The 25,846-nt window shown below is 35.8% G+C and overlaps 3 protein-coding genes and 1 long non-coding RNA gene across 4 annotated transcripts; 3 read left to right on the forward strand and 1 right to left on the reverse strand.

Annotated features, from left to right (window-relative positions):
- Positions 1 to 3,850, reverse strand: LOC110925056. Its single transcript, XM_022169027.1, has 3 exons — positions 3,756 to 3,850; positions 345 to 1,064; positions 1 to 253 (listed from the first exon to the last, which is right to left on the reverse strand). The coding sequence occupies exons 1-3, from the start codon at positions 3,848 to 3,850 to the stop codon at positions 1 to 3; spliced, it is 1,068 nt and encodes a 355-aa protein (XP_022024719.1).
- Positions 3,851 to 3,897: 47 nt separating this feature from the next.
- Positions 3,898 to 5,990, forward strand: LOC110922379. Its single transcript, XR_004885735.1, has 2 exons — positions 3,898 to 4,274; positions 4,355 to 5,990. It is a non-coding gene; the product is annotated as an uncharacterized LOC110922379 (long non-coding RNA).
- A 3,209-nt stretch (positions 5,991 to 9,199) lies between these two features.
- LOC110921809 (serine carboxypeptidase-like 17) lies at positions 9,200 to 16,593 on the forward strand. Its single transcript, XM_022166153.2, has 14 exons — positions 9,200 to 9,393; positions 9,488 to 9,633; positions 11,520 to 11,596; positions 12,863 to 12,988; positions 13,411 to 13,513; positions 13,667 to 13,704; positions 14,713 to 14,814; positions 14,902 to 14,988; positions 15,079 to 15,153; positions 15,245 to 15,316; positions 15,467 to 15,615; positions 15,703 to 15,816; positions 16,000 to 16,054; positions 16,351 to 16,593. Exons 1-14 carry the CDS (start codon positions 9,245 to 9,247, stop codon positions 16,441 to 16,443), a joined length of 1,386 nt encoding a protein of 461 aa, XP_022021845.1. The 5' UTR covers positions 9,200 to 9,244; the 3' UTR covers positions 16,444 to 16,593.
- Positions 16,594 to 24,240: 7,647 nt separating this feature from the next.
- LOC118488917 lies at positions 24,241 to 25,200 on the forward strand. Its single transcript, XM_035986347.1, has one exon. It carries the CDS (start codon positions 24,241 to 24,243, stop codon positions 25,198 to 25,200), a length of 960 nt encoding a protein of 319 aa, XP_035842240.1.
- The last annotated feature ends 646 nt before the right edge of the window (positions 25,201 to 25,846 follow it).

The raw sequence follows: 25,846 nt of genomic DNA on the forward strand, positions 1-25,846 counted from the left end.
CTAAGCAAACAGTGTGGTTCTCCTAGCGTTTTTTGAAGCAAAGCTCTCGATCAACTCCTTGTAATCCATAGTATCTAATATTTCACTTTCAATAGATATTGTTGCCAACCCATTTAGCCTTTCTTGTGACATTGTAGAACGTAAATAGGTCTTCAACAACTTCAACTTTGAGAAACTTCTTTCTGCTGATGCCACGGTTACCGAAATTGTCAACAACACCTTATATGCAATTATAGCATAAGGATAAGTAGTACTGCGTTGGAAGATATAGTCTAAAACGTCAAAAGGGTTATCAATGTAATGTGTCTGGTAAAAATGTAGTAATCAACTTCAACTCCGTATACAATTCTTTAGCATCAATATCTGATTTTCCTCCATACTTCAATGCATCTTCAAGGCGATAACAACACTCCTTAAGCTTGGCTTCATCAAGAGTCTTCAACTTTTTAGGAAACAAAAACCCAAATATTTTTTCGAATTTTTGGTATTGTTCAAATCTTGTTTCAAGTGAAAAAATAGCTTGATCAACAATACTTAAAAAATAATTTACTCTAAAATCCTCCTCGGGTGAAAATGTTACTTCTTCTACACTTGACGATTCATCAAATTGTTTTTTCCTATATATCACACGTTTTTTACGAAATTCCGCATTTACACCTATTTCATTTGCAATTTCTCTAGCTTCATCAAGTGCCTTAGAGAACCCCACTTCTCTATAATTCTTAAAGAATTTAATTAGTTTGTCTACTTCATCAATAGCAACATCAAGGACAACATCTTTTGCTTGCAACCGTTTGCTCACCACATTCACCTTTGATAATAATTCAAACCAAATGACAATTTGTGCCAAAAATTCAAAATCACCAAGTTCATACCCTTCTAATGATTTAGCTTCACTTATGATTTTAGCATCTCTATCCGTCCCCCTAACTTCTCGCAAAGCTTTTCTTACATCTCCAAGTTGAGTTCTTATTGGCTTAATACTATCTATACGACTTTCCCAACGAGTTGTAGACAATGATTTAAGAGTTAATCCTTTAACATTGTCTTTCAAAATTTGCCACCTATTAATAGAATGGGCAAAGATAGTATATAACCGTTATATTGTTCCAAAAAATTCCTTAGACTTAGTAATTGTGGTAGCCATGTCACACAATGCTAGATTTAGACTATGACAACCACAAGCACTATAGAAAGCTCTAGGATTTTTTCTAAAAATCTAGTTTGAACTCCTTTTCTCTTCCTCTAGCTTCTTCCTCTTACGTTTTTTATGGCCGGATAGGTGTTTGTATTTAGGAACGGGAGGCATAATTTCTACATATTAACGAATAAAATCCATTCAATCACAATTATCTAAATAAACTAGAAATCATTCAATCATTCATAACAGTTTAATCAATCTAATTATCTAAATAACAGTTTAATCAATCTAATTATCAAAATCAGGATATGAAAACACTTGGCAACTCGTAAACTCGAAATCAGACTCGAAACAACAGTAAGATCATTAACCTGAATTCTAAAATCTGAATCTTTTTCGAAAATCGAAATCAAGATGTAACTTGGAAGTTGGAACCTGCGGATGTCCAGATGATGATCTGAATGTTTTTCGAAATCAATATGTAACTTGGAACAACAGTAACATCAATCAACAAACAAAAATAAAAAGACAACAAACAATTGAACAAATACCTCTCCTGAATCGCGATTCGCGAATCTGCGGAATGCGGAATTGCGGATGTCCGGTGGCCTGGTGCAACGTTTGATGAGTTTGATCAGAAATCCTGCAGCGTTTGATTTGATGACTTTGATCAGATCCCTGGTGGCCTGGTGCAAAGCAAAGAACCACGCGAGTACGCGACTTTTGATTTCCTGTGACCGATTGTATTTTGAGTTAAAGGTTTGGGCCTATAATCAGTTAAGGGATTGGGTTTGTTACCAAACTTTGGGGCCTGTAAAAAATTTGGGATATATATATAAAGAAAACATAAAAAAATTTTGGCCCTTTAATCATTTGGGCCCTGTTCTCAAGCACACTTTGAACTTGCTTATAACCGGCCCCTGTGTCACCATTCGGTTTGTTTCGATGATATATGTATCGCTTAGTAAAAGTTCGGGTTTACATTGGGGTAGTTGAGAAACTTTTATGGTTGTCAATTAATAAAGGGGTGTGATAAATATACGCAATATATGGATTAGTATACCCATTAGTCAAACTTGGTAATGATTAGACACTTTATTATATTATTTTATTATAAAATTCAAAAGTAATAATTATATTTTTTATGTTATTTACTTTATTGCATTATTTTATTATAAAAGTAAAAAATAATAAGTATGTTTGTTATGTTACAAAAGTATGCCAACTTTTTATATTCAACAATAAAAAAAACCCAATCAAAGAGCCTGTTCAATAGACAAATTTATATATAAAAAATTATTACATATAAAGAGCACATGTTAAAAGGCCTGTTCAAATATATAAACAATATTTTTCATAAGTGTTTGTCATTAGTCATTTTAAAATATTACACATATCATTCAATATATGGGTGTTAAAATGTCATGTTTTCGGGGCGAAACAGACTCAACCAAGTAAATTTTTGACATAAAACACATATCAATAAGTCAAATAAAAATGGGTTAAACAAGTCAACCTACGAATTCGTCGGACTGACACAAAACTGACCAGTTAGCTAATATGTTCGTAAGTTCACCTGAAACTAACCTTACTATAATAAACCAAACTCGTGAATTTTGCATTAGGTTTGTGTCTTATCATATATTCAAACCGTTATCTTTAAAAATGTATTATTTGATCGTACTATTTCATAAAATTGTCTTGGAAAATACATATTCTAAATTATTTAAAAATGTATTTAAAAGTTAATACAATATTTTTTGAAAATTTGTTAAAAAAAGCGTTTGTAAGAAAGCTAATTGAATATTTATGAAAGAATATAAACTTTTTTATTAAAAAAAAAACCCTTTAATAAAAGCAAAAGAAAAGGTTTATATAAAAAAGAAATAAAAAACTTATCATAAAATTCATAAAATTTCATGATACAACATTATACGTATGTTATAAAAAAAATTAAAAGTGTATTATTTTTATTCAGTAAAATTTATTTTTTATTTTTTTGAAACATGTTTTTATTTATATAAAATGAGGTATATTCATTCAATAAAGTTAGGAGTGAGAAAATGAAATTCATTTATTGCATTGTGTTTATATTCAATAAAGTTAGGAGTGAGAAAATAATATATATAAATTTTGGAAATGGAGATGGAGATCTGTCTATAAAAGAAAAACAGGCGAAATATATGTATTCGCTTAGTAAAAGTTCGGGTTTACATTGGGGTAGTTGAGAAACTTTTATGGTTGTCAATTAATAAAGGGTGTGATAAATATACGCAATATATGGATTAGTATACCCATTAGTCAAACTTGGTAATGATTAGACACTTTATTATATTATTTTATTATAAAATTCAAAAGTAATAATTATGTTTTTTATGTTATTTACTTTATTGCATTATTTTATTATAAAAGTAAAAAATAATAAGTATGTTTGTTATGTTACAAAAGTATGCCAACTTTTTATATTCAACAATAAAAAAAAACCCAATCAAAGAGCCTGTTCAATAGACAAATTTATATATAATAAATTATTAAAACCTATAAATAAGCAACAAAGTTGTGCTTAGGTTGATTGTACCATGGGCTTTGGGTGCTTTTCAAAAAAAAAAATTACCAAGTTTGAGCTTGGGTGGATTGTACCCCAAGCTTTGGGTGATTTTCAAAAAAGAAAAGAATTATATGGTTGTGCTTCATACACGTCTCCAGCATCTATCCAGTCATTTTTATGTCTTTTGTGTGAAACAGAGAAAGATAGAGAGTGCAGTAAGAGGGAGAAAGGGAGATTCGGAAAAGAGAGAGAGAGAGAGAGAGAGAGAGACGTGTCTCCGGCGACCGGTTTCCGACATACTAGCTGCCTGCAACATATTTGATGTTCTTCTACAACTATATCTTTTGCGATGATTGGAAGATAGAAAGACAAAGGTTGCGTGTTGGTAACTGGACCTAGGGTTCCGGTGAAACCCTGGTAAGTGTTTCTTCACTTACATGCTCCACCATTTGATAGATCGGTCTAAAGATTTGTTGCTTGAGACTGTTTTCGGTGTTTCGGAACTTCGGTTAAGTTCCGGCATACTCCGGTGACTGGCAATGCTTGATCTGCGTCACAGCAAGCGTGGTAGGACGTTCGGCTAAGGTGCAAACTTTATAAAGTTTGCATTGCATACTCCGGTGACTGGTCCTTACATTGCACGTTGATAGGTTTTGTTGTTTCAGTTTGCAGGAAGGTTCTTGAGCTTTCTGTCATAAACGGACTACAAGAGTGAAGATAGTTTCTAATTAACAAGGTAAGGTCTTCCTATGGTTGATTTTTGTTCTTTTTAGTTTACGACTTCGGTTTTCGATATAAAGCCGTCCATTTTGACTGTTAATTAATTTATAATAAATTCTGGTGTTCATGATGTGATTATATATTTGGGTGTTCTTTGCTTAACAGAGGACATGATGTATTTAAGTTACAAGCCAAAACTTATGGCAACAAAATTACTATATACTAGCATAAACAACCTATTTAGCTATGTAACCTTTTCGTTGTGTGGGTCAAGGCGTGGATACAAGGTGTTAGGAGGGGTGAACATTAGGTATACGAATGGTTTTTTATGGATACAAGGTGGATACAAGGTGTTAGGAGGTGTGGGTGCGGGTGAAACATTCCTTTTTTTGGTAAGGATGCTCATCAACCTGAATAAGGTGAACATTAGGTATACGAATGGTTTTTTATGCATGCATTCAGTAAATATGGATAAAAAAATTTGATTTTAAACCCATTCAGAAAGCAAACACTGGGGGGCATCTTTCTCAAATGTTGGAGCCCACTTTGTAACATACTCAAGGAGTCACCATAGAAAACAAAACATCACTTGATTTTCAGGGAGTTGTTGATTTCTTTTGATTCAAATTCTTTTGTCTCTTTTAATTATATACTTTTAATTTGTTTATTTATAATAAATTGTTTAGTCCATGTAACGTTAATTTCTTTGTTTTTTAATCAAAGTGTCTAAATATTTGTTTATGTTCAATTGTTTGTGAAAAATGAAAACCGAAATTTGATTCAATGTTATGGTCGAAAGAAAAAAGGGTCTATCTCCATTGCTTTTATTGGGTAACTCATTTTTTACCGACCTGTCTTTCCTACTCACTTTGCCCAACCCATATTTTGACTCCAGTGTAAAAAAAAGTATCCACCACTGGTGTGGGTCCTATTTATATCGGGAGAATTATGGGTACCGGTAACGAATACCATATATGGAACCCGTGTGCTTACCACTTACATTTCTTAGGACTTAACGGCCCAGTTAAGTCTGTTTTGAGCGATGTGCTAACCCATCAAAGCATCAGTTATATGTTGCCTATCATAACTTACATTGTTGTTCATGGCCCAATATCTTTGTTCTTTTGTTTTTGTTTTTCAAAGATAAGCAGCATGGTCGCGAAAGTCAACCACAACTACACACCGACCAACTTTACTGCAGTTCCATTGTTTTCTTTACCATCTTTGCTTTTATTGTTTCATCTTATTGACTTATCTTCATCACTTCTTAACTAACCTCTTTTTTTGCAGGATCTTTTCATCTTTTTATCATTGTTTATAGTCTTATACTTTCACCCACACTTATATGTATCTTTCTGTTAATTGTGGTTCCAACCCCTGGCCGTTCGAATGATATATTGGAGATGAGAAGAGTAAGCTTGAATCGAGTTACTTTTTTGGTGTTGGATAAAGCTGACCGGATGTTGCTTGTAATTTGCTTTTTAGCTTTTGGCTCTCTTAGCAGCTTGCTAAGGAGCTTTGTTTTGTATGTTGGTTTTGTTTGCTCAAAAAAAATATGAACATAATTGTTTTTGATTTGAATGTTATGCTAACCATTTAAATGGCATTAATCAAATTTACCTTGATGTCATTTTACATGCATTATTTATGTCGCTGGTATATGTGTCATTCGTTATATGGGGGAACCCGGCCACAACGCGGCGGGTAGTTTTTCTAGTTATATATAAAGAACACATGTTAAAAGGCCTGTTCAAATATATAAACAATATTTTTCATAAGTGTTTGTCATTAGTCGTTTTAAAATGTTACACATATCATTCAATATATGGGTGTTAAAAGGTCATATTTTCGAGGCGAAACAGACTCAACCAAGTAAATTTTTGACATAAAACACATATCAATAAGTCAAATAAAAATGGGTTAAACAAGTCAACCTACGAATTCGTCGGGCTGACACAAAACTGACCAGTTAGCTAATATGTTCGTAAGTTCACCTGAAACTAACCTTACTATAATAAACCAAACTCGTGAATTTTGCATTAGGTTTGTGTCTTATCATATATTCAAACCGTTATCTTTAAACATGTATTATTTGATCGTACTATTTCATAAAATTGTCTTGGAAAATACATATTCTAAATTATTTAAAAATGTATTTAAAAGTTAATACAATATTTTTTGAAAATTTGTTAAAAAAAAGCGTTTGTAAGAAAGCTAATTGAATATTTATGAAAGAATATAAACTTTTTTATTAAAAAAAAATATCATAAAATTTCATGATACAACATTATACGTATGTTATAAAAAAAATTAAAAGTGTATTTTTTTTATTCAGTAAATTTTTTTTTTGAAACATGTTTTTATTTATATAAAAGGGGGTATATTCATCCAATAAAGTTAGGAGTGAGAAAATGAAATTCATTTATTGCATTGTGTTTTTTTTTTTTTTTTTGAAAAGAGAACTTCATTGCACCACCGAACCCGAAAACCGGGACGGGAAACCAAAAAACAAAAACCTTACATATTCACAAATTTACACCAATCTACCCACTCAAACTTCCCTTTCTTCGCTCTATGTTTATACCAAAAAAAACTACTAACTCTAACCTCGCTAAAAATTTCTTCCACACTACTTCTCAAACCATTGAATCTCAACTTGTTTCTAGCTTTCCATATCACCCAACACGTCGAAAGCACAATACCGTGCAACGCCTCACTCTCCGCCTTGTTCCTACCCCCCACACTATGTAATTCAAGTAAGTCTCTAAACGAAAAAATGAAGAACCTAGGGATCCGGCACCAGAAGCTAACCTTTTCCCACACCCCCACAGAGACCGGACAAGCAGAAAAAATATGTGAGACGGACTCGAGATCTTCCTCGCAAAGACAGCACATGTCATCAATAATCGTCATACCTCTGCTGCAAAGGGCGTCCACCGTGGGAATCCTGTTCATTTCAGCGCGCCATGCGAAAATATTACATTTTTTGGGAATCCATTTACACCATTTCATAACATATCGGCTGCTATAATCGCGCGTAGAGCTGATGTGGAATTTAACTGCCGCCACAGAGAAACTCTTCGACCCGTTACCCTGCCATGACCATTTATCCGTGCCCGTAGATAAAGAAACCGAAACTAAGGCCCCTGAAAGCGACTGCCATTCCGAAAGCTCCTGAAAGTTAGGAGTGAGAAAATAATATATATAATACCAATACCCTTAATAAAATCTAAATATATATCGAAGATACGCCTTTTGACCAACATCTAATAGAAAACGGACGAAACACGAGAACAACGACGACGGTTCATGACCGCATGTGCCTTTGACTGGTCCCTGTCACGTTCCTATTCCTTTTTTTTTTTGTTAATAAGCTGGTTAATTTTGCTGAGAGTTGTGAAGAATTTCGATAGTTATCCGTCGGCTCATTACGACTTGGCATCGGAATTGATGTTTGGTAAGTTTTATCGATAAATGGTTTCACTTATGTAAGTCATGGTACCGATTCGGTACTGTCACTCACTATATTTTACGATAAAAAGATAACAATCTCATGAATACAACTTCGTTTTCAATGAAATTTATCACGGAGACCATAAAAACGTTTACCGGTAGCGTTGAAGAAGTTACCGGTACAACACAAAAAAAATATCAACTATATTTGACCTTTTCAATTTTAAACAAAACTTTTATCAAAACTTAGATAAACATATAATATTATTTTATTAACAAAATAATTAAGCGAAATGAATTCGAGTCGTCCATTCGTGTCATTGAACTGCTTTATTTAATGGTACTAACTAAACAGTCGTGTTAAACATTTGAACTGTTTTATTAGTGTTATTTATCTCATTAAAGGTGTTGTGTTCAAACTAAACAGTCGTGTTAAACATTCGTATCAAACACAAAATGTTTAGTATAATGTAGTCCATTATTTCGTGGTAGTAGCATAACCAGGGACGTAAATAGTGTGTTAGGAGTCTTAGCACGGGCAACGGCTCAACCCCGTATTCGTAGTGTATTTTTTTTTTATTTTATACAAAGGATACCACTAAAAAATACGAGATATCCCTAACCTTTAAATCGGACACTTGATATTACTAAAATCCCGATTTTTTATAAGTCAAAACATTTTGCAACCCAAAACTTGTAGAATAACCAAGTGTTTATGATTAGATAAGCCCAAATAATAATAATAGAATTAAAAGAAGACCCAATTGGTAAATTAATCAAAAATTAGCCCAAGACCCAAAACAATAAAATACAGCTTCTGAAATCGACATCGTCCCTGCTGCCTGAACTCTGAAGTGCTGGTTGTTGTCCGCTGAGTGCTGAAAGCCTGAAATCGTCCCTGCTGCTGGCTTGATGATTGCTGGAATCGTCCCTGTTGTTCGTTGATTCGGAATTCACGTCCCTTTTGATCGCTGGAATCGTCCCTGCACAGCCTGAAGTTGTCCATGTTGACCATTGACCGGCGTTGACTTTTGATTTGTGACTTTTCTGGTCCTTTGATTTGTAAGTTTTCTAGTCCCTTGATTGCACAAGATTTTTTTTTTTTTTAGATACCCTTAATTTAATAGGATAGCTGCAACTGTATTATATTATAATAAAATATTTATTTCTTAGTCAAACTTATTAAAATACAACTCTTATTGTTCATCCATTTTATGGTGCACTTAATAATAATATAAAGTCTATTTACTTTGAATATCCATTTTATGGTCCACTAAATCATAATATAAAGTCTATTAACTTTAAATATAATGGCGCCCACTTATTATAACTATAATATAAATGTGAATATAAGCTAGAATCAGGTTTGGTCCATGTGAGGCATGATGGAGTCAAAAAGCAAAATGCGAATCTCTCTCATCATCCTTGTGTTGATAGTGCAGGTGCACATGCTACCCTTCTCACAATCCAAATCAATCGTCAAACATCTTCCTGGTTTTTTAGGTGATCTTCCCTTCACTCTTGAAACCGGGTACGGATCTAGTCTCTTGTAATCTCGTTTGCGATTTTAAAGGATTATATATGTATGTATTTGAAGATATGTATTCTGTGTATATTGTTGCAAGATATGTTGGAGTGGGGAAAGAGGAAAAGGTGGAACTGTTCTACTACTTTGTTGAATCTCAAAGAAACCCACACCAAGATCCATTGCTTCTTTATCTCACTGGAGGTCCGGGAACCTCGGCCATTCTTCCCTTATTTTATCAAATAGGTACACTTTTTCAATTTCCATCTTTATTATAAATTATAAAATATATATATTATATATTATCTTTGTCAACTAGAGCTGAATGCAAGTTGCTATATGAAAATGTGTATTTCTATAAAATAGTTTAATTATTTCAGATGGGTATGTTTGTAAAACGTTGTTGAATATGTGCATAAAAACTTATTTTAAAGGGTGATTATGTGATTTTCTTATTTCTTTTGATTACACTCAAGTAAATATTAACTATCCTTATGGGATATGGGGGAGAGTTCAAATCTCATAATGTACATGTATATAAGGCTATAGGGTGTGGTCATGACCCTCATGACCATTATGACCCTCCATGTTAGTGCCATGTAACTCATCTTTAATCCACCATCCAAAACCACTACCCTAAAGGTATGGTCATGACCCAAACCATTAGCCCCTTATTTATTATCTTTATCTAAACAAAAAGGAAATGATTTGTTGAAAAATGGAAAGGAGGACCATGGTTGCCATGGTTTAATCCATGCAAACCATGGTGGATCAATCAAGGGGGTGGTGTAGCCTTCCATTCATGTTCCTAGGTGGCAAATCATGTCCCAACCATGATCCCCACACCCTATAGCCTAAGGGGGATGGCAGCACACACCGAATTGGGTTTCAGGTAGGGTATCTGATTTGGGTACATCGTCCTCACCTATTTGGGTACCTAAATTCAGGTTGTGGTTTATGATAGTTTTTACCGATTGAAGGGGCGTCAAGGTAGAAGAGAGATAGAGAGAGTAGTGTGTAAGGAAAAAGCCGGTAGTGTAAAAAAGGTGGAGTCTATAGTTTAGGGTCGTGATGCCACCAATAATATATTTTATGTTAGTTTAGGGTAAAAGTGAGTTGACAACACATGATTGTTGAAACTTCGGGTATATTCGAGTTGTGTAGCGACCCCTCTAAATATTTTGAAGTTAGTTAGGTTGCCATTAATAAAAGTGGAAATTATTCTATTCTATAACCTTACAATAACAAGATGGGTGACGAGTGTCATGGTGCTGCATGGCACTTGCTCATTAGTCATCTTTATTAATATTTTTTTAATTTTTAATTAGTTTTTGATCTTTTTAGTCTTTACCCTTTAATATTTAGTATTAGCACTTACAACCCCTTAACTTTTTAAAAACTTTATACTATTTTTTGCATGCTTATATTTCAGCGCCATCACAACATGCGGTACCGTTATTAATTCTAAAAAACATAATTTTTTCCTTATTTTTATGTACATGTGGGTATAAGTTCAGTTTTTTTACATTTTCAGTTAATCTACGTTTTGACATAAATTTTGTTTTACAACAAGTGGGGTCAAAGATAATATGTTTCCATTAGACTTTATAAATTGGATTTACTTTACGTTTTAACGCCATCGCAACATGGGGTATCGTTTTTAACTTAAAAAAAACATAATTTTTTTCTTATTTTTTTGTACATGTCGGTATAAGTTCAAGTTGGTGTTCAACGTAAATTTCTTTTCCAAATAAGTGGGGCCATATATAATGCATTTTCGTGCTTATTTTTATGTACATCTTCAGTTTATCTACGTGTTAATGTAACTTTTGTTCTGAAACGATTCAGATCTTTGCCATACAAATTCGAGTTACTTTATATTTGGACCGCTGCAACGCACGGGGAAATTTACTAGTTTATTACTAAGTGTTAATTTTACTTTACCTATGCACGAATTTCAACACAAAATTAAATTATTGGTATTGGTAGATCAAATTGGACTAAGGTGCCACTTGTGTTTATTTTGGAAATAATAAATAAATCCATAACGACATTTCAAATCTGACAATATATCATTTTAAATTCTCCTGATCATAAAAAACAACACATTGATAAATTTATTGTTTTTGTAGGTCCACTAAATTTTGAATATACGAATGCAACAAGATCTGATGTGAAACTGGAAGTCAACCCATATTCATGGACCAAGGTTCATATTCTTCACTAGACTAGATATACTTTTTATTTACGTATAAATATTAAATACACACATTATATATACATAAAATTAATTAATATATGTGTATCTGCTCACGCCAAAGAAAAAATAAACCTAAATTGTTGATTTTTTTGTCAATAATCTTTTATTTCTTATATTTTTATATAGAATTAGGCTAGTAGGCTTCGCTTCAAATTTAAATGGTTTTGAAGGATACAAAGACGAGTTTCTTTCTTTAGATATCAAATATGAGATAATTTAAAGAATTAACACGGACCAATCGGTTGATAGATAATCTGCTGAGTGGATTAAACTCAAAAGAAAATAGTAAGATGCAAGCCTTGAGATAACTTTCTAATATTTTTCATTCATAATCAATTGCTAAAATGAGATATCCTTAAATAAGGATTACAAACACTAATCAAGAACATGGGATTATGGGTGCATATGCCCCACTACTACCTATTTTCTCTCATAATCCTTAACCTGACTAAGTAAAACCATGTGACTAAAACATTAAACATAAAATTAATTAAAAGTTAAAAGCTATTCTATTGGTATTTCGTAAGTACACATCATTAGATTAGAGTGAATGATGGAATTTCGATATATGAATGTTGTATTTCTTTGAGTTTGTACTCCTTTCTGGATCCAACTTCTTTCTAGCTTTTCATATAACCACTTATCAACGCTCAAAAAAAAATGTGTGAGTATGTTTTCTAAAGAGTAAACTTCCGTTTTTCTCCTTGTGGTTTGGTCACTTTAACGGTTTTGCTCCAAACCTTTAAAAATAGCCATTTTACTCCCTGATGTTTCGGTTTTTTTGCCAGTTTGCTCCCCACCTCTAACTCCATCCAAATTGTTTGTTTTTTCATTTTGCTCCCCGCAGGGGGCAAACTGGCAACAAAACCAAAACATCAGGGAGTAAAATGGCTATTTTTAAAGGTTTGGGGCAAAACCGTTAAAGTGACCAAACCACAGGGAGCAAAACGGAAGTTTACTCTTTTATAAATATACGAAATTTGTTCATACATATACGTACATACATACATTATTTTAGGAGAGATAAATAAATACTGGATTATAGTTAGTTTCTTATATTTAAAAGAAATTAAGATTGAAAAAATAAATAATTTATTTATTCTATGTGTTCGCTCAATATTTAATGTTCTACATAGGTCTCTCCCACATACACGTATATATAGGGTGTGTAAGTGTACGCTCTGTTTTAACATAAATGTTTATGGTTTCTTGTAGACGGCTAACATCATATTCATAGATCTTCCTGTTGGCACTGGTTTTTCATATGCAAAGAGATGGGAGTCATCAAAGAAGAATAGTGATTCCCTTGTAGTTACGCATGCCTACGAGTTTATAAGAAAGGTAATACAAAGCTAAAATCACAAGTTTATTAGGATAATATGGCGAGTGCTTGTGTTGTTACTTTGTTTTTTTATTACTTTTAAGATATGATATTTTATAAAATTACAAATATACGGTTGCGACATGCATATTTTTATTTACACGATGTAAGTTTCATTTAAATCGCTCTTGCGCGTATTAATGTACAAATCAAATAAGTACCTATTTACACATCGTTTAAGTTGTACGCATATTCTACCTCAGTTTTTCAACGGTCTGACACCTACGTTGCAACGCGAGATGTGGGTTTACGTAAAGCTTTTAGCGCGTTATTTCTTTTGTCATTTTTGTTATCGTTTTTGTACTAATGACTCGATGTTTAACGCGCGGATCTTATTTGTCTTAAAGGTTAAATGTTTGATTGTGTTTTGATGAATTTGTAGTGGCTCATGGATCATCCTACCTTTCTCAATAATCCATTGTACATTACGGGGATTTCTTACATGGGACTTATCATTCCAAGAGTCGTTTCAAATATATACGATGGTAACTGTTATCTTTCATGCTTAAAAACCAACAACACGCTTACAAAACAAAAAAAGAAAAAAATTCTTATTGTGTTATGTTTAAAACGTTACCGGTTATTAATGATGAAGTTATGCGTCATGAGATGTGTTCATTAAATTTCTCATTTTGTAGGCATTGAACGAGGGGTTAGACCAGAATTAAAAATTAAGGTAATATTGCACCTAAACTCGTATTTTGCATGTAATGGATTCATCATTCATTTTCATTTATAGTTCTTGTATTTGTATAGATAATCGAAACCTAATAAGGAGGTATCGTGTATTAATTGTTGATCAACTATTTATAGGAGTACATTTAGGATAATTTTAAAGCAAATCTAGTCTAATCACAACTCCTAATTATAGGGTGATATTCAGTTACAAAATCCAAATTTCTAAAATGTGTAAAAAGTCATAAAAATTATAATTTCAACTATAAAACACACCTAAAACCCACAAATAACAGAGTGAAGACTACTAAAACATCATATTTAAACCATAATAGTCCTTAAAAACTTAAAACACACAATTGTATAACTATTAGGGGGTAGGGGTGGTCATCACTCATCACTCACTCACAACTTCCAATCAAGTTCCGCCATGTCATCAACCATTATTCCATCACTAGTGATGAATTTTAGTGGAAATGCCTATCACTCAAAACACCCAACAATACTCATCACTCACAACACTCAACAACACCCAACAATACCATCACTCACATCATCTTCACGCGTGATAAATGTCACGCGTTGTTAGTTTAACACGTTATATAGTTTGGTGGTGGTGGTGTTTGGGATTGTTTCACGCGTGATATATTTCCATCATGTGGTAAAATGTCTCCACCCCGGGTCCTCTTAATATAAAACACAACATGTTAATCAACATAAAACACAATAATGTTTGTCATTCGATAATCGAAGCCTTATCATCGAAACACAAAACACAACCCACATATATGATATTTTAGTAATCTTCATTTTGTTATTTGTGGGTTTTGGATGTGTTTTACGGTTGAAATTTTAGTGTTTTATAACTTTTTACATTTTTAGGAAATTTAGACTTTGTAGCCAACTTGTAACCCCTAATTATAATAACAATAATTAAAATCAATCTTATCTACATAAAAAAAAAATCCTAACTAATATATTTTGTCTAATAATATGGCTCTTGGTATAGGGTTTCTTGATCGTGAACCCTCATACTGACAAGTTCATAGATTTTAATTCAAGAACTGAATTCGCTTACCGAGCTGGACTTATAGAAGATGAACTCTATGAGGTAACATGAGTCATTTACACCATGCATCAACTAAAACGTGTTAGATTTGTTGGTTTAGTCTAGTTTAAATCTTTTAAATCATTGCAGCCAGCAAAAGAACATTGTGGAGGAAAATACATATATGTTGATCCTAATAATACATTGTGTTTGGATAGTCTTCGTCCGATAAAGGAGGTGAGTTGATGATGGATGGCCTCATTCATTTGTTACTAATAGTGATCGCCTCTTATACGCGTTCTAACTTATTAATCTTTTCATTCGCAGTGCTTAGATCGAATTAACGTGGTTTACATCTTAGACCCCCTTTGCAATAGACAAGATCCGAAACAAACATGTCGAGTAAACTTAACCCTTGACCCGAAATTCTTAACCTTCGTGTTATACATATCTTAGATTAATAACATTTACTATAAATGTGTTTTATCTTTAGGAATCCATTTATTCATATTCTAATATATGGGCAAACATGAAATCCGTCCGACAAGCTCTTAACATTCGTGAGGTACGCTAGTCAAATGTTAAATCGAGCATGAGCTATTTGATCGAAGTTTTGATGCATCTTGCTATCTCTATTTCGCATCAAATGTTTGTGACATTAGTGTTTGATGGATGATTATTAAAACGTTTGGATCCTTCTGTTGTGTGCGTGCAGGGAACGGTGAACCAATTTCAAGTCAGCAACGCGAACATTAGCTCCTTATTTGGGAGACCAGACACCATATATTACTCTCATGATATCTTTAGCAGTTTGGCCTACTATAAGAAACTTGTTACCAAGAACTGTCATGCCTTAATCATCAAGTAATCCCCCCCCCCCCCCCCCCACACACACACACACAAACATTTTTCTTTTAATGTCTGTTTGAATGTTGTTGAATTGGTTTGCAGTGGTGATCATGACATGACATTTCCGTATATGGGCACAAAGCAATGGATAAATAGTCTAAAACTTGGAGTCCAGAGTCCATGGAAACCATGGTTCATTCGAACTCAAGTTGCTGGGTGAGTTCGAATTCTTAACGTTTTAGAAATTCATTGTACTAGAATCGATCTATGCTTAGGTTGTTTTGACTCTCCACACAGAAGTACGTAACACTTTTTTTTTTGTTTCTACGTATATAATCAGTGTTTTGTACAAAAGTAACATTAAAAATTCCAAGAACCTAATCTTGATTATGAATGCAGATATGAGAAGACATACTCAGAGGCCAAATTCTCTTTGAAATATGCTACCATCAAGGTAACATGAAAGAACTGTATGATTATCAATCACATATTAATATACTCATCACCTTACAATCACTTACACGTATTCATATCTATATTTAGTTACCATAGACTATAAACTTTGTAAGTAATAATATCACGTCAATCTGTCATAAGCGAGAGGCCCTTATCTCTCCGTCACTGAACACAGACAACATTGAAAACCCTATTATGTATTATTAATCAACTATTTGTAGGTGTGCGATAATCATTATAGCTAGTTCATATGATGCATAGACTAAACATGACTAAATGATGTATGTTTTGTAGGGTGCGGGTCACTCGGTGGCAATTTACAAGCCTGAAGAATCAATGGTCATTGTGGAGACATGGCTTGCTTCTCATAATTCTTCAACATCTTAACCGGTCCTAATAAATTCTCCATTGTTTTACTATTTATGTATCGCGTGCATATGTCCTTGCGTACTTTTGATATGTCAAACATGGAAATTTGTAAGATTAAATAAGCCCATTCTAACATGTCAATTTAGTAACATTATTTCACTTGTTAAAGGTTAAATATAATCTTAATGGAACTAACTGATAAAGTAAATGTGTCAAAAGTGGATTTAGAGGGCAATAGCAAAATCAGCACCATCCAACGTCCGACAAAGCTACACAATCTTTTCAGCAGCACTTTTAGATATATGATCACTGTGTAGTTTACATCATCTCAAATGTTAATACATATATAGGTAAATTATATTGAGAAAACCCAATCTAGTTAAAGAAATTCAAGAAACCCAATTGTGTGAGTGGAGATGTTCCACGTCAAAAGTGAATCAGATGGAAGAAAGGGTATATTCGGTATTTCACTGGACAAGTAGAAGAATTGTAAGAGGTAGGTACTCCATTATGTTGTCAGTTTTTTGCACAATTGGGGGCAGCGAAAAGAATTGTTGCGGCCATAGAAAATAGTTCCTTGTAAAAAAACAATGAAAAATTATGAAAACAAATAAAAATAAGTGTGGTCACATCAAACTTTTTTTTTTTTTTGAAAGGCAAATTTCATTCCACACCAAAACTAGTGAGAAGCTAGAAAAAAACAACAAAACCACTTACATCATTACAAGATATTGACACTATCCCATTGATCTTCCTTAAGATTTAAACTTTTAACTCTACTCTTAAGCCATAAAAAGCCCAGAACTTTCACTTCTTCCATGATGCCTTGAATGTTCAGTTTCTTACCATTGAAGACGATGCTGTTTCTGTGCTTCCAAAGGGCCCAACATGCGAGAAGCATAACCGATTGAACTGCAGTTACAAAGTTTGAAGAACCCTTGATCCCTTCATGAAATTTTAGGATGTCAATGATATAAAAGGGCATGACATGAGGGAGGTTAATCCAACTGGAAATCAAACTCCAAATTTTCTGAGCACAGTGGCAAGTAGTGAAAATATGGTCTAAAGTCTCGGTGAACTCCATACATAACGGACATAGATCATTAATAATTTGAATTTTACGCTTAATGAGACACTCCTTGGTAGGAAGGCGATTCAAGGACATCCTCCAACCGAAAATATTAACTTTGAGCGGGAGCCATTTGTTCCATTTAAAAACAAAAGGAAGCGAGGCTAAAGACGGACGTTGAAGCATTAACCGAACCGAGCGGACTGAAAAAGATCCATTTTTTTCTCTAGACCACAGCCATGAATCTTCGGCTCCGGTGAAAATACCATCTCGAAAAACGTTGCTGCAGAACAGAAGTTCATTGATTTCCACATTACTAGAAGGTGTGCGACTCCAATTCCAATCCGGAACCGTTGTGAAGCTTCACTCGAACAGCCACAGAGACGTCTTTGTCTACTTCCAAGTTGTACGAGTGTGGACATTGAACCATTAAAGGGGACTCCCCAAACCATAAGTCTTCCAAAAGCGAATATGTTCCCCATTACCGACTACACCTTTGAAAAGATTTTCCAAGTTAACATTATTAGCTTTCAGAATATCACCGACTTTGGACACTTGCTTCCAAACACCTCCGATATACTTATTACAAGGGACGAACTCCTTCCTTCTAGTACCCCCATGTAAGGCGCAAATCACTTTATTCCAGTACAGATGCAACTTCTTAGATTTAAACCTCCAATGCCATTAGGCCAGGAGACTAAGGTTGCAATCCAAAAGAGGCGTTAGGCCTAACCCTCCCAAATTCTTAGGAGAAACCACCTTCTACCAAGCTACCCAATTTAAACTATTTTTGTCTTCATTACCACACCAGAGAAACTTCCTCCTAATACCGTCCAGCTTATGAATGACACGAGTCGGGGCTTTGTATAAGGAGAAGTAGGAAGGCTATCGAGAACTGATTTAAGCAAAATGACCCTCCCACCAATAGAAAGCGTTGAAGCTTTCCACATAGAAAGCCTATTCTCCACAACTTGAATAACCGAACTCCAATTTTTATACAAATTCATGTTTGCCCCGACAACCAATCCAAGATAAACAAACGGATGAGTATGAGCCTTACATTGCAGTTTGCTGGCAAAGCTTTCCACAACTCACATCAAACTTTTATGGCTTGGTCTTTCTCAATCTTCATAGGATATCCAAATTGCCGGTTCATAACCAACCTCCCATTTTCGACATATGTTTAAAAATAACGTTTTTATATTAATATTAAACTTATTCCACAGAATCGATAGATTTTGTATATCCGTAACGTAACGTAACATTAATCATTTTACACGTATATTTTGTGCATTACATTATTTTTTATTACAATTTAAAAAAAAAATAAAAATAAATTGGTAAGCCATTCGTATATATTAAGTTGACACAGTTCCCCCTAATGGTTTTAAATTTTATGTTATAGCAACTCATATATATTTTTTTTGTTAATAGAAGAATTTAAAAAAAGAGTTAAATGTCATTTTCATCCCCGTGGTTTGTTTACTTTTGTCATTTCAGGCCAATTTTTAATGATACACCATTTTCCTCCCTTACATACTGGAAAGACATATTAAATGAAGGGTATTATTGTCAATTCATAAAATAAGGTGAAAATAAAAGATATATGAATTGACAATAATACCCTTCATTTAACACATCTGACTTAACTGGGTTTTAATTTTTGGACAGAAGTGTCACGTTTCTAGTATGTCAGGGAGGAAAGTTGTGCATTTTTTAAAATTTGTCTGAAATGACAAAAATGAACAAACCATAGAGACGAAAATGACAGTTAAGTCATTAAAAAAATCAAAATTATTGCATACACCTTAGTGTAGATACATACTTAGTGTTTTTAACAAGAGAAAAATACACGGTAATTCCACATCCTATTGTCTTGTTTTAATCCAAAAATTGCACATATTTTAAAGAATGTTTCATATCATAGCAAGGACATAGAGGCTACACACCACATCAAACAAAATATATAGGGTGGGTGGGGAGGGCTTGTCATGATGATACATTGTGAAGTGAATTGACACTTTAATTGACACTTTATCAAGACTTTTTTTGTCCTATTGTGTAATTTGATTTTTGTCACTTCAAAATATGTGTCATTTTTACCAAATCTTTTTGGTAATGAACCGTTGTTAAAGACCCTTTATAATATCTGCACCCATTTTTGATCTAGAACTCTCAAATCTCCAGCCGTCGGTAAGTGCTTGACGATGACAAATAACTCCGATTAGTGTGCAAGGTTCCTCGGCTCTCCTCTCATGGGGGATCCTTGAGCTTACCTTTCATACTAATTAGTTTTTTTTTTGTTTTATCCATTCGCCTTTCGGGGCTGTGCTTGTTTCGTGTTTTCTTCTTCGGTTCTTTTTGGTTGTATTCGGTTGCTTAGTAGGTCTGATACCGATCGCGGCTATTGTTATAGTTCAGCTAGATTGATTCGAATCTTATTAACCTTCTAAAGCTCCGTGATTTTGCTTCGTGGTTCTCGATGGGTCGTTGTGGTAGGCAGGGTTTATTCAGGAATAAGGAAGGGTGGAATACGGTTCTCCGTAAGCAAGAGGCTAGACAGGAGAAGAAGTGTGTTATCAGGGAAGCTCGGCCACGTAATGCAACCACCTTCTTCATCTCGAACTTACCGGACGGTTGTAATCGGGACAGACTATGGAGGGCCTTCGGTTTTTTAGAAAACCTAGAAGATGTCATCGTTCCGTGGAAGAGAGACAGGGCTGGTAATACCTTTGGCTTCTTAAAGTTGTCAAACGTTAAGGAGGTGGACATTTGGATCGATAGGTTAAAGGAGGTTAAGATAGATGGAGCGGTGATAGGAGTTAACTTGGCGAAGTTTAATAGACATGGTTCCAAGATTGAGACGCCTTTTGCTGGGGAGAGGGTCTCCGTTTTCTCCAGATTGAAGTTTGAGAAGACCTTCAGACAAGAACGACTGTCTAAGTATGCTTCTGATCATTCGAACCACTGTAGGAACGATGGTAGATCCTATAGCGATGTGGTGCACCCACAGAAGTTGATTAACACGGGTATATCTTTAGAGCTACCTCCCTTGAATACGGACTCGAAGAAGAAATGTGAGTTCAAATCCTTAGTTGGAGAAGCAAAAGATCTCGAGACTCTCAACAATTTAAAATTTCACCTTGCGGGACTGGTGGACGAAGGACCAATGTTGAGGTATCTGGGTGGGTTAAAAGTGCTTGTTACCAAATCCATCATTGAAGAAGCCGACGAATTCTTAAGAAACCAAAGTGAGGTTTGGGCTTCTTGGTTCTCTAGACTTTACGTTTGGGATGGGACCCCACCTTTGTTTGAAAGGGTTGCTTGGATAAAGGTTTTTGGAGTCCCAGCCTCGCTCTGGGATCGTCATGTTCTCAACCGTATAGGCGAGAGGTGTGGCAGACTCCTTGTCAAGTCGGATGTTTCTCCTAATGATGGCAACTTGGCGGAGGACAGAATGGCCATCCTGGTCCATACCGGTAAGCCTATTTCCATGGAGATGAACCTGGTCTGGAAAAATCATTCGCTTAAAGTTTGGGTGGAAGAGATCATTGGTCATTGGAGCACAGATTTTCTGTCAAACGAGTCATCGGAGCTTTCCGACGCCGGTAGATCTCCGGAAGTTGCAGTATCGAGTGAGTTTGGGGGTAGGAAGTGGCTCGGGTGCTTGTCGGATGTCGAACCATCGTGCATGGGAATCCACAATGCTGGTACGTATTCCAAGACTGCGGCGCATGGGGAGGATTGTGATTTTCCAAGTGTATCACATGTGGCGGATCTTGATGGTCATGTGGAACAGGGTCATAATTTGTATGGGGTGCATAATACACCGGTTGTAGATGCGATGTCGTTGGGTGAAGGAAAGAAGGTGAACACGTGCGTTTTGGAATCCACTCCTTCATGCATGGGCTTTGATGATAATGATGGAGTGCATGGGGAACCTACTTTTGGGGATCAGAATATTACGGCTGCCTCAGATCATGAGGAGAGAGAATCTGCTGAGGCTGTTGGTCAACATAGTGGGCTTGTAACCCCCTTGGTGGGGCCTGGTGAGGAGCCCATAAGACCTAGCTTCATTACTTCTAGGCCCAAAAATAAGAAAAAGTGATCAAAACGGGCCCAATCCTTTGCTATACCCAATTTGAATAATAAAACAGGGGATGGAGAGGACTCCGTTCCTTTCAATATTGAAGATATCTTCAGGATGGAGGCTGAGGAAGAAAGGGGGCCTGAGACGATTATCGGTGACACGCCAATTATGGAGCAACCTTCAGTTTTGGGAGCTGAATTTGACAGTGAAGTTTCCAGCACTCTTGACCTAGGTGTTCGTTTGGGCATAGAGGTTAGTGGATTCGAAAACCATGTGAGGAAAATTGTGAATGGGGAGATGGAGGCCATTATTTGACAATGAATGTTTTATCTATTAACACTAGTGGGGTAGCATCCATTAATAAAAGTTTTTGGGTGAGACAATTGAAGTCGAAGATGAAAGCGGATGTTATCGGTCTGCAGGAAACTCATCAGTCGGGTCTGTCGGAGATTGATCTTCGTCGGTTCTGGGATGGTTCGAGTATGTAGTCGCGTGTGGTGGACTAGGTGGGCAGATCGGGTGGTCTTGCTCTGATGTGGAATCCCGCTGTCTTCTCTGCAGACTCGACCCTTAAAAGTCAGAGATTCTTGCTCGTTTCTGGTAAATTTAAAGGTGTGGAGGGTAGTATCAACATGCTTAATATCCATGCTCCAAACGATGCCAGTCACAGGAGGTCGCTTTGGTCTGAAATTTCTGAGTTAATTAGCCAGCGAATTGGGGCATGGGTCTATTTCGGCGATTTCAGTGACGTTCGGGCGGATTACGAGCGTGTCAACGTTCGATAGTGGAGCGATGGAAGCCTTCAATGATTTCATTTATGGGGCCGGTCTTCTTGAGTATCCGATGATAAGCAGCATTTTCACTTATGTGCCGGGTCACGCTGAAGTTAAAATGAGCAAGCTTGACAGGTTTCTGGTGAATGAAGATTTTATGTCTCTCTGGCCGCTGGCTAAAGCGGCTGTTTTGGACAAGGGTGCATCCGATCATTGCCCGATCTCCCTTTCATGCAATCAGGTTGATTTCGGTCCTATCCCTTTTAATTTTTTTAATTCTTGGCTTTGTGATCAGAAAGTTGAGAAGATAGTACATGATGCCCTTGCCTCGATTTACGTGGGGGGCATGAAGGATGTGGCGTTGGGGTTGGTCTTAAAACGTATTAAAGATGGTATAAAAAAATGGAGAAAGGAAGCTAATGTTGCTGAAGAAAAAGATCTGAAAGACATGAGAGAAATCATCAGCCTAATTGAAAGCAAGGCTGTTCATGGGCAGTTAATAGATTCCGATAAGCAGTTGAGAATTGAGCTCATGGTAAAGTTGAACAAGATGGAGCAGATTAAGTGTAAAAACGCTCATCAAAAGGCCCGCATTAACTGGCTCAAGTTTGGGGATGAGAATAGCTCGTTCTTTCACAAGATGGTGAAAGTAAATACGACAAGCAACATAATTAATGGTCTTAAGTTCAAGGACTCCCTTATCTCTGATCCGATGGAACCTAAGAACGAAATCCTCAGCTGGTTTAAAAAACAATTTTCCGAACCAATAAACCGTCGGCCCAAACTTAATGGTGAAGGATTGCCGAAACTTTCTAATCATAGTGTAACATTGTTAGTGGAGGAGTTCTCGGAATCGGAGGTTTGGAAAGCCATCAAAGATTGTCATGGAGAGAAGGCCCCCGGCCCGGATGGTTTCACCTTGAAATTTTTCAAGGTTTTTTGGAAGGATTTGAAGCCTATAATTATGGGGGTTATAAGAGATTTTTTCAATAGTGGCACCATTAGCAAAGGGTGCAACTCCTCTTTCGTCGCTCTCATCCCAAAATCCAAAGATCCCCAAGAGCTTTCGAACTTTCGGCCCATTTCCCTTGTGTGGTCTATGTACAAGATTATAACTAAAGTTCTAGCCAGTCGATTAAAGCTTACCCTTAATGAGGTGATTTCTCCGACTCAATCATCCTTCGTAGGGGGAAGGAACATTTTGGATAGACCCTGATTATCAGTGAGGCGGTTGCTTGGGCAAAGAAAAATAAATCGGACATGATGATTTTCAAAGTTGACTTCGAGAAGGCCTACGACTCAATTAATTGGAAATTCCTTCTTCAAACTTTGTCTCATCTGGCTTTCCCGGTTAAATGGATCTCATGGATTAAAGGATGCCTAAGTTTCGGAATGGGTTCGATTCTGGTTAACGGCTCGCCTACCTCGGAGTTCAAATTCAAACGCGGTTTGCGCCAGGGAGATCCCCTATCCCCTTTTCTTTTCGTTATCGCTATGGAAGTGATTAACTTATTTTTGAATAAAGCGTCTGCAGAAGGCCTTTTCCAAGGGTTTCAACTCCCGAACTGTGGGCCGTTGCTTTCTAACTTATGTTAAGCAGACGATGTACTTTTTATTGGTAGGTGGTCGGATCAGAATGTGGAGACTCTCATACGTCTGCTGAGGTGGTTAGGTTTGGTTACGGGGCTGAAAATTAATCATAGGAAATGCAAACTTTTTTGGCTCGGTGTCCAAAATGAGGAAGTGGCTCGGTTGGCGTCCAAGTTGAATTGTGAGTCTGGGGCTTTGCCATTTATGTACTTGGGAGTTCCGATTGGGGCTAATACGAAGAGGGCTAAATTTTGGAATTCGGTTGTGGACAGGGTTGGTGCGAGGTTTTCGCAATGGAAGCGAGACACTTGTCATTTGCTGGCAGATTGACCTTAGCTAAGTCGGTCTTGGGGAGTATATCGGCTTATTATCTTTCTCTGTTCTTGGGCCCAAAGTGTATAATCAACAAGATAGATAGGATCAGAAGGGATTTCATTTGGGGAATTTTGGATACGAGAAAGAAATTTAGATGGGTCAGGTGGGATTCTATGATGCGGTCGAAGAAGTCCGGTGGCCTGGGAGTCGGGAGAATCAGAGACGTTAACCTTGCTATGCTGACTAAATGGTGGTGGAGATTCAAAGCGAATCCGAACCAACTTTGGGCTCTAGTTATTGGTTCGGTTCACAAGTACAACTCGGGGGACCAGCTTATTCCGGTATCCAAATCGGTCCCCGGGGTTTGGAAGGATATAGGTTGCATGGATCCAGAACTTCATAAGCTGGGAAGTGATATAAAGCAGAATCTGATCGAGAATAATGGCATCTGGAAATGGCGGTCTAGCTCAGACGATAACTTCTCGGTTAAACAGGTTCGAAGCGATTTGGAAGACAATCTGGGGGCCGATTCGGGCTGTATTCTGGGCTTTGATTGGATCTCTTGGGCCCCTCCCAAGGCCAATCATCTTTTGTGGAGAGCAACTCGCATTAAGATCGCGTCTAATGTCGGTTTAGCCTGTAGAGGTATTACTTTCGCCGATGTATCTTGTCCTCGCTGCGGTTTAGGTGAAGAAGATTCAGACCATATTTTCTTTAATTGTTTGTGGGAAAAAAACATATGGTGGAACATTTTCTCCTGGATTTGGATTCGGTTTCCTATTCAATGTGGAAGTATGGATAATTTGTTTAGATACATTAAAGAGGTCCGAGGAGGAAAGGTATGGAAGAAATTGGTTCGCTCTATAGTGATGGCTACTGTATGGAGTATCTGGAGCGCTAGAAACGCGAAAGTGTTTGAAGATAGATTCCCATTATGAAGACCGTGGAGATCGTGAAAGAATAAGCCTTTCTTTGGATATGCAACCGTTCAAACCTAAAAAGGCCAACCTGGGATAAATGGAGGTCGTTTGATGTAGTTGACATGTTGTAATTCATTTCCTGTTGCTTTGTTTTTGTCTTTCCTTTCCTTTGTTTGTTGTTTCCCAGTTTCTTGCTGGCTCTTTATATTCATATATAAAGTGGGATTTCCGTTAAAAAAAATATCTGCACCCATTTTATAGGAACACCTTATACAAAACCACATCAGTGTTTGATGACAACTGTTTGATGTAACATTTACAAAAATCATTTTTTCATATGTTACACAAATCGAGTCATATCTACATTAGTTAATTAGGCTTTAATCATTTTTCATACGCTACCCAAACCGAGTTATATGTTACAAAAATCATTTTTTTTCATATTTTATCCTACATAGAAATACACATTAATGCTATAACATAGACATTTTTTTATTTCATTTCACATTTGTACATATAAATAAAAAACAAAGCCCAAAAGTTTTTTTAAATAACCAGGTAATAAGATATCTAATCATAACACCATACATAAAACAAAACATTTCCGCAATGTTACAAAGAATCGGTAAACACAAACTATACAAATTAACGTAAGAATAATTTG

The sequence above is a fragment of the Helianthus annuus genome, chromosome 17 (assembly GCF_002127325.2).
Source record: "Helianthus annuus cultivar XRQ/B chromosome 17, HanXRQr2.0-SUNRISE, whole genome shotgun sequence".
Lineage (NCBI taxonomy): Eukaryota > Viridiplantae > Streptophyta > Magnoliopsida > Asterales > Asteraceae > Helianthus > Helianthus annuus.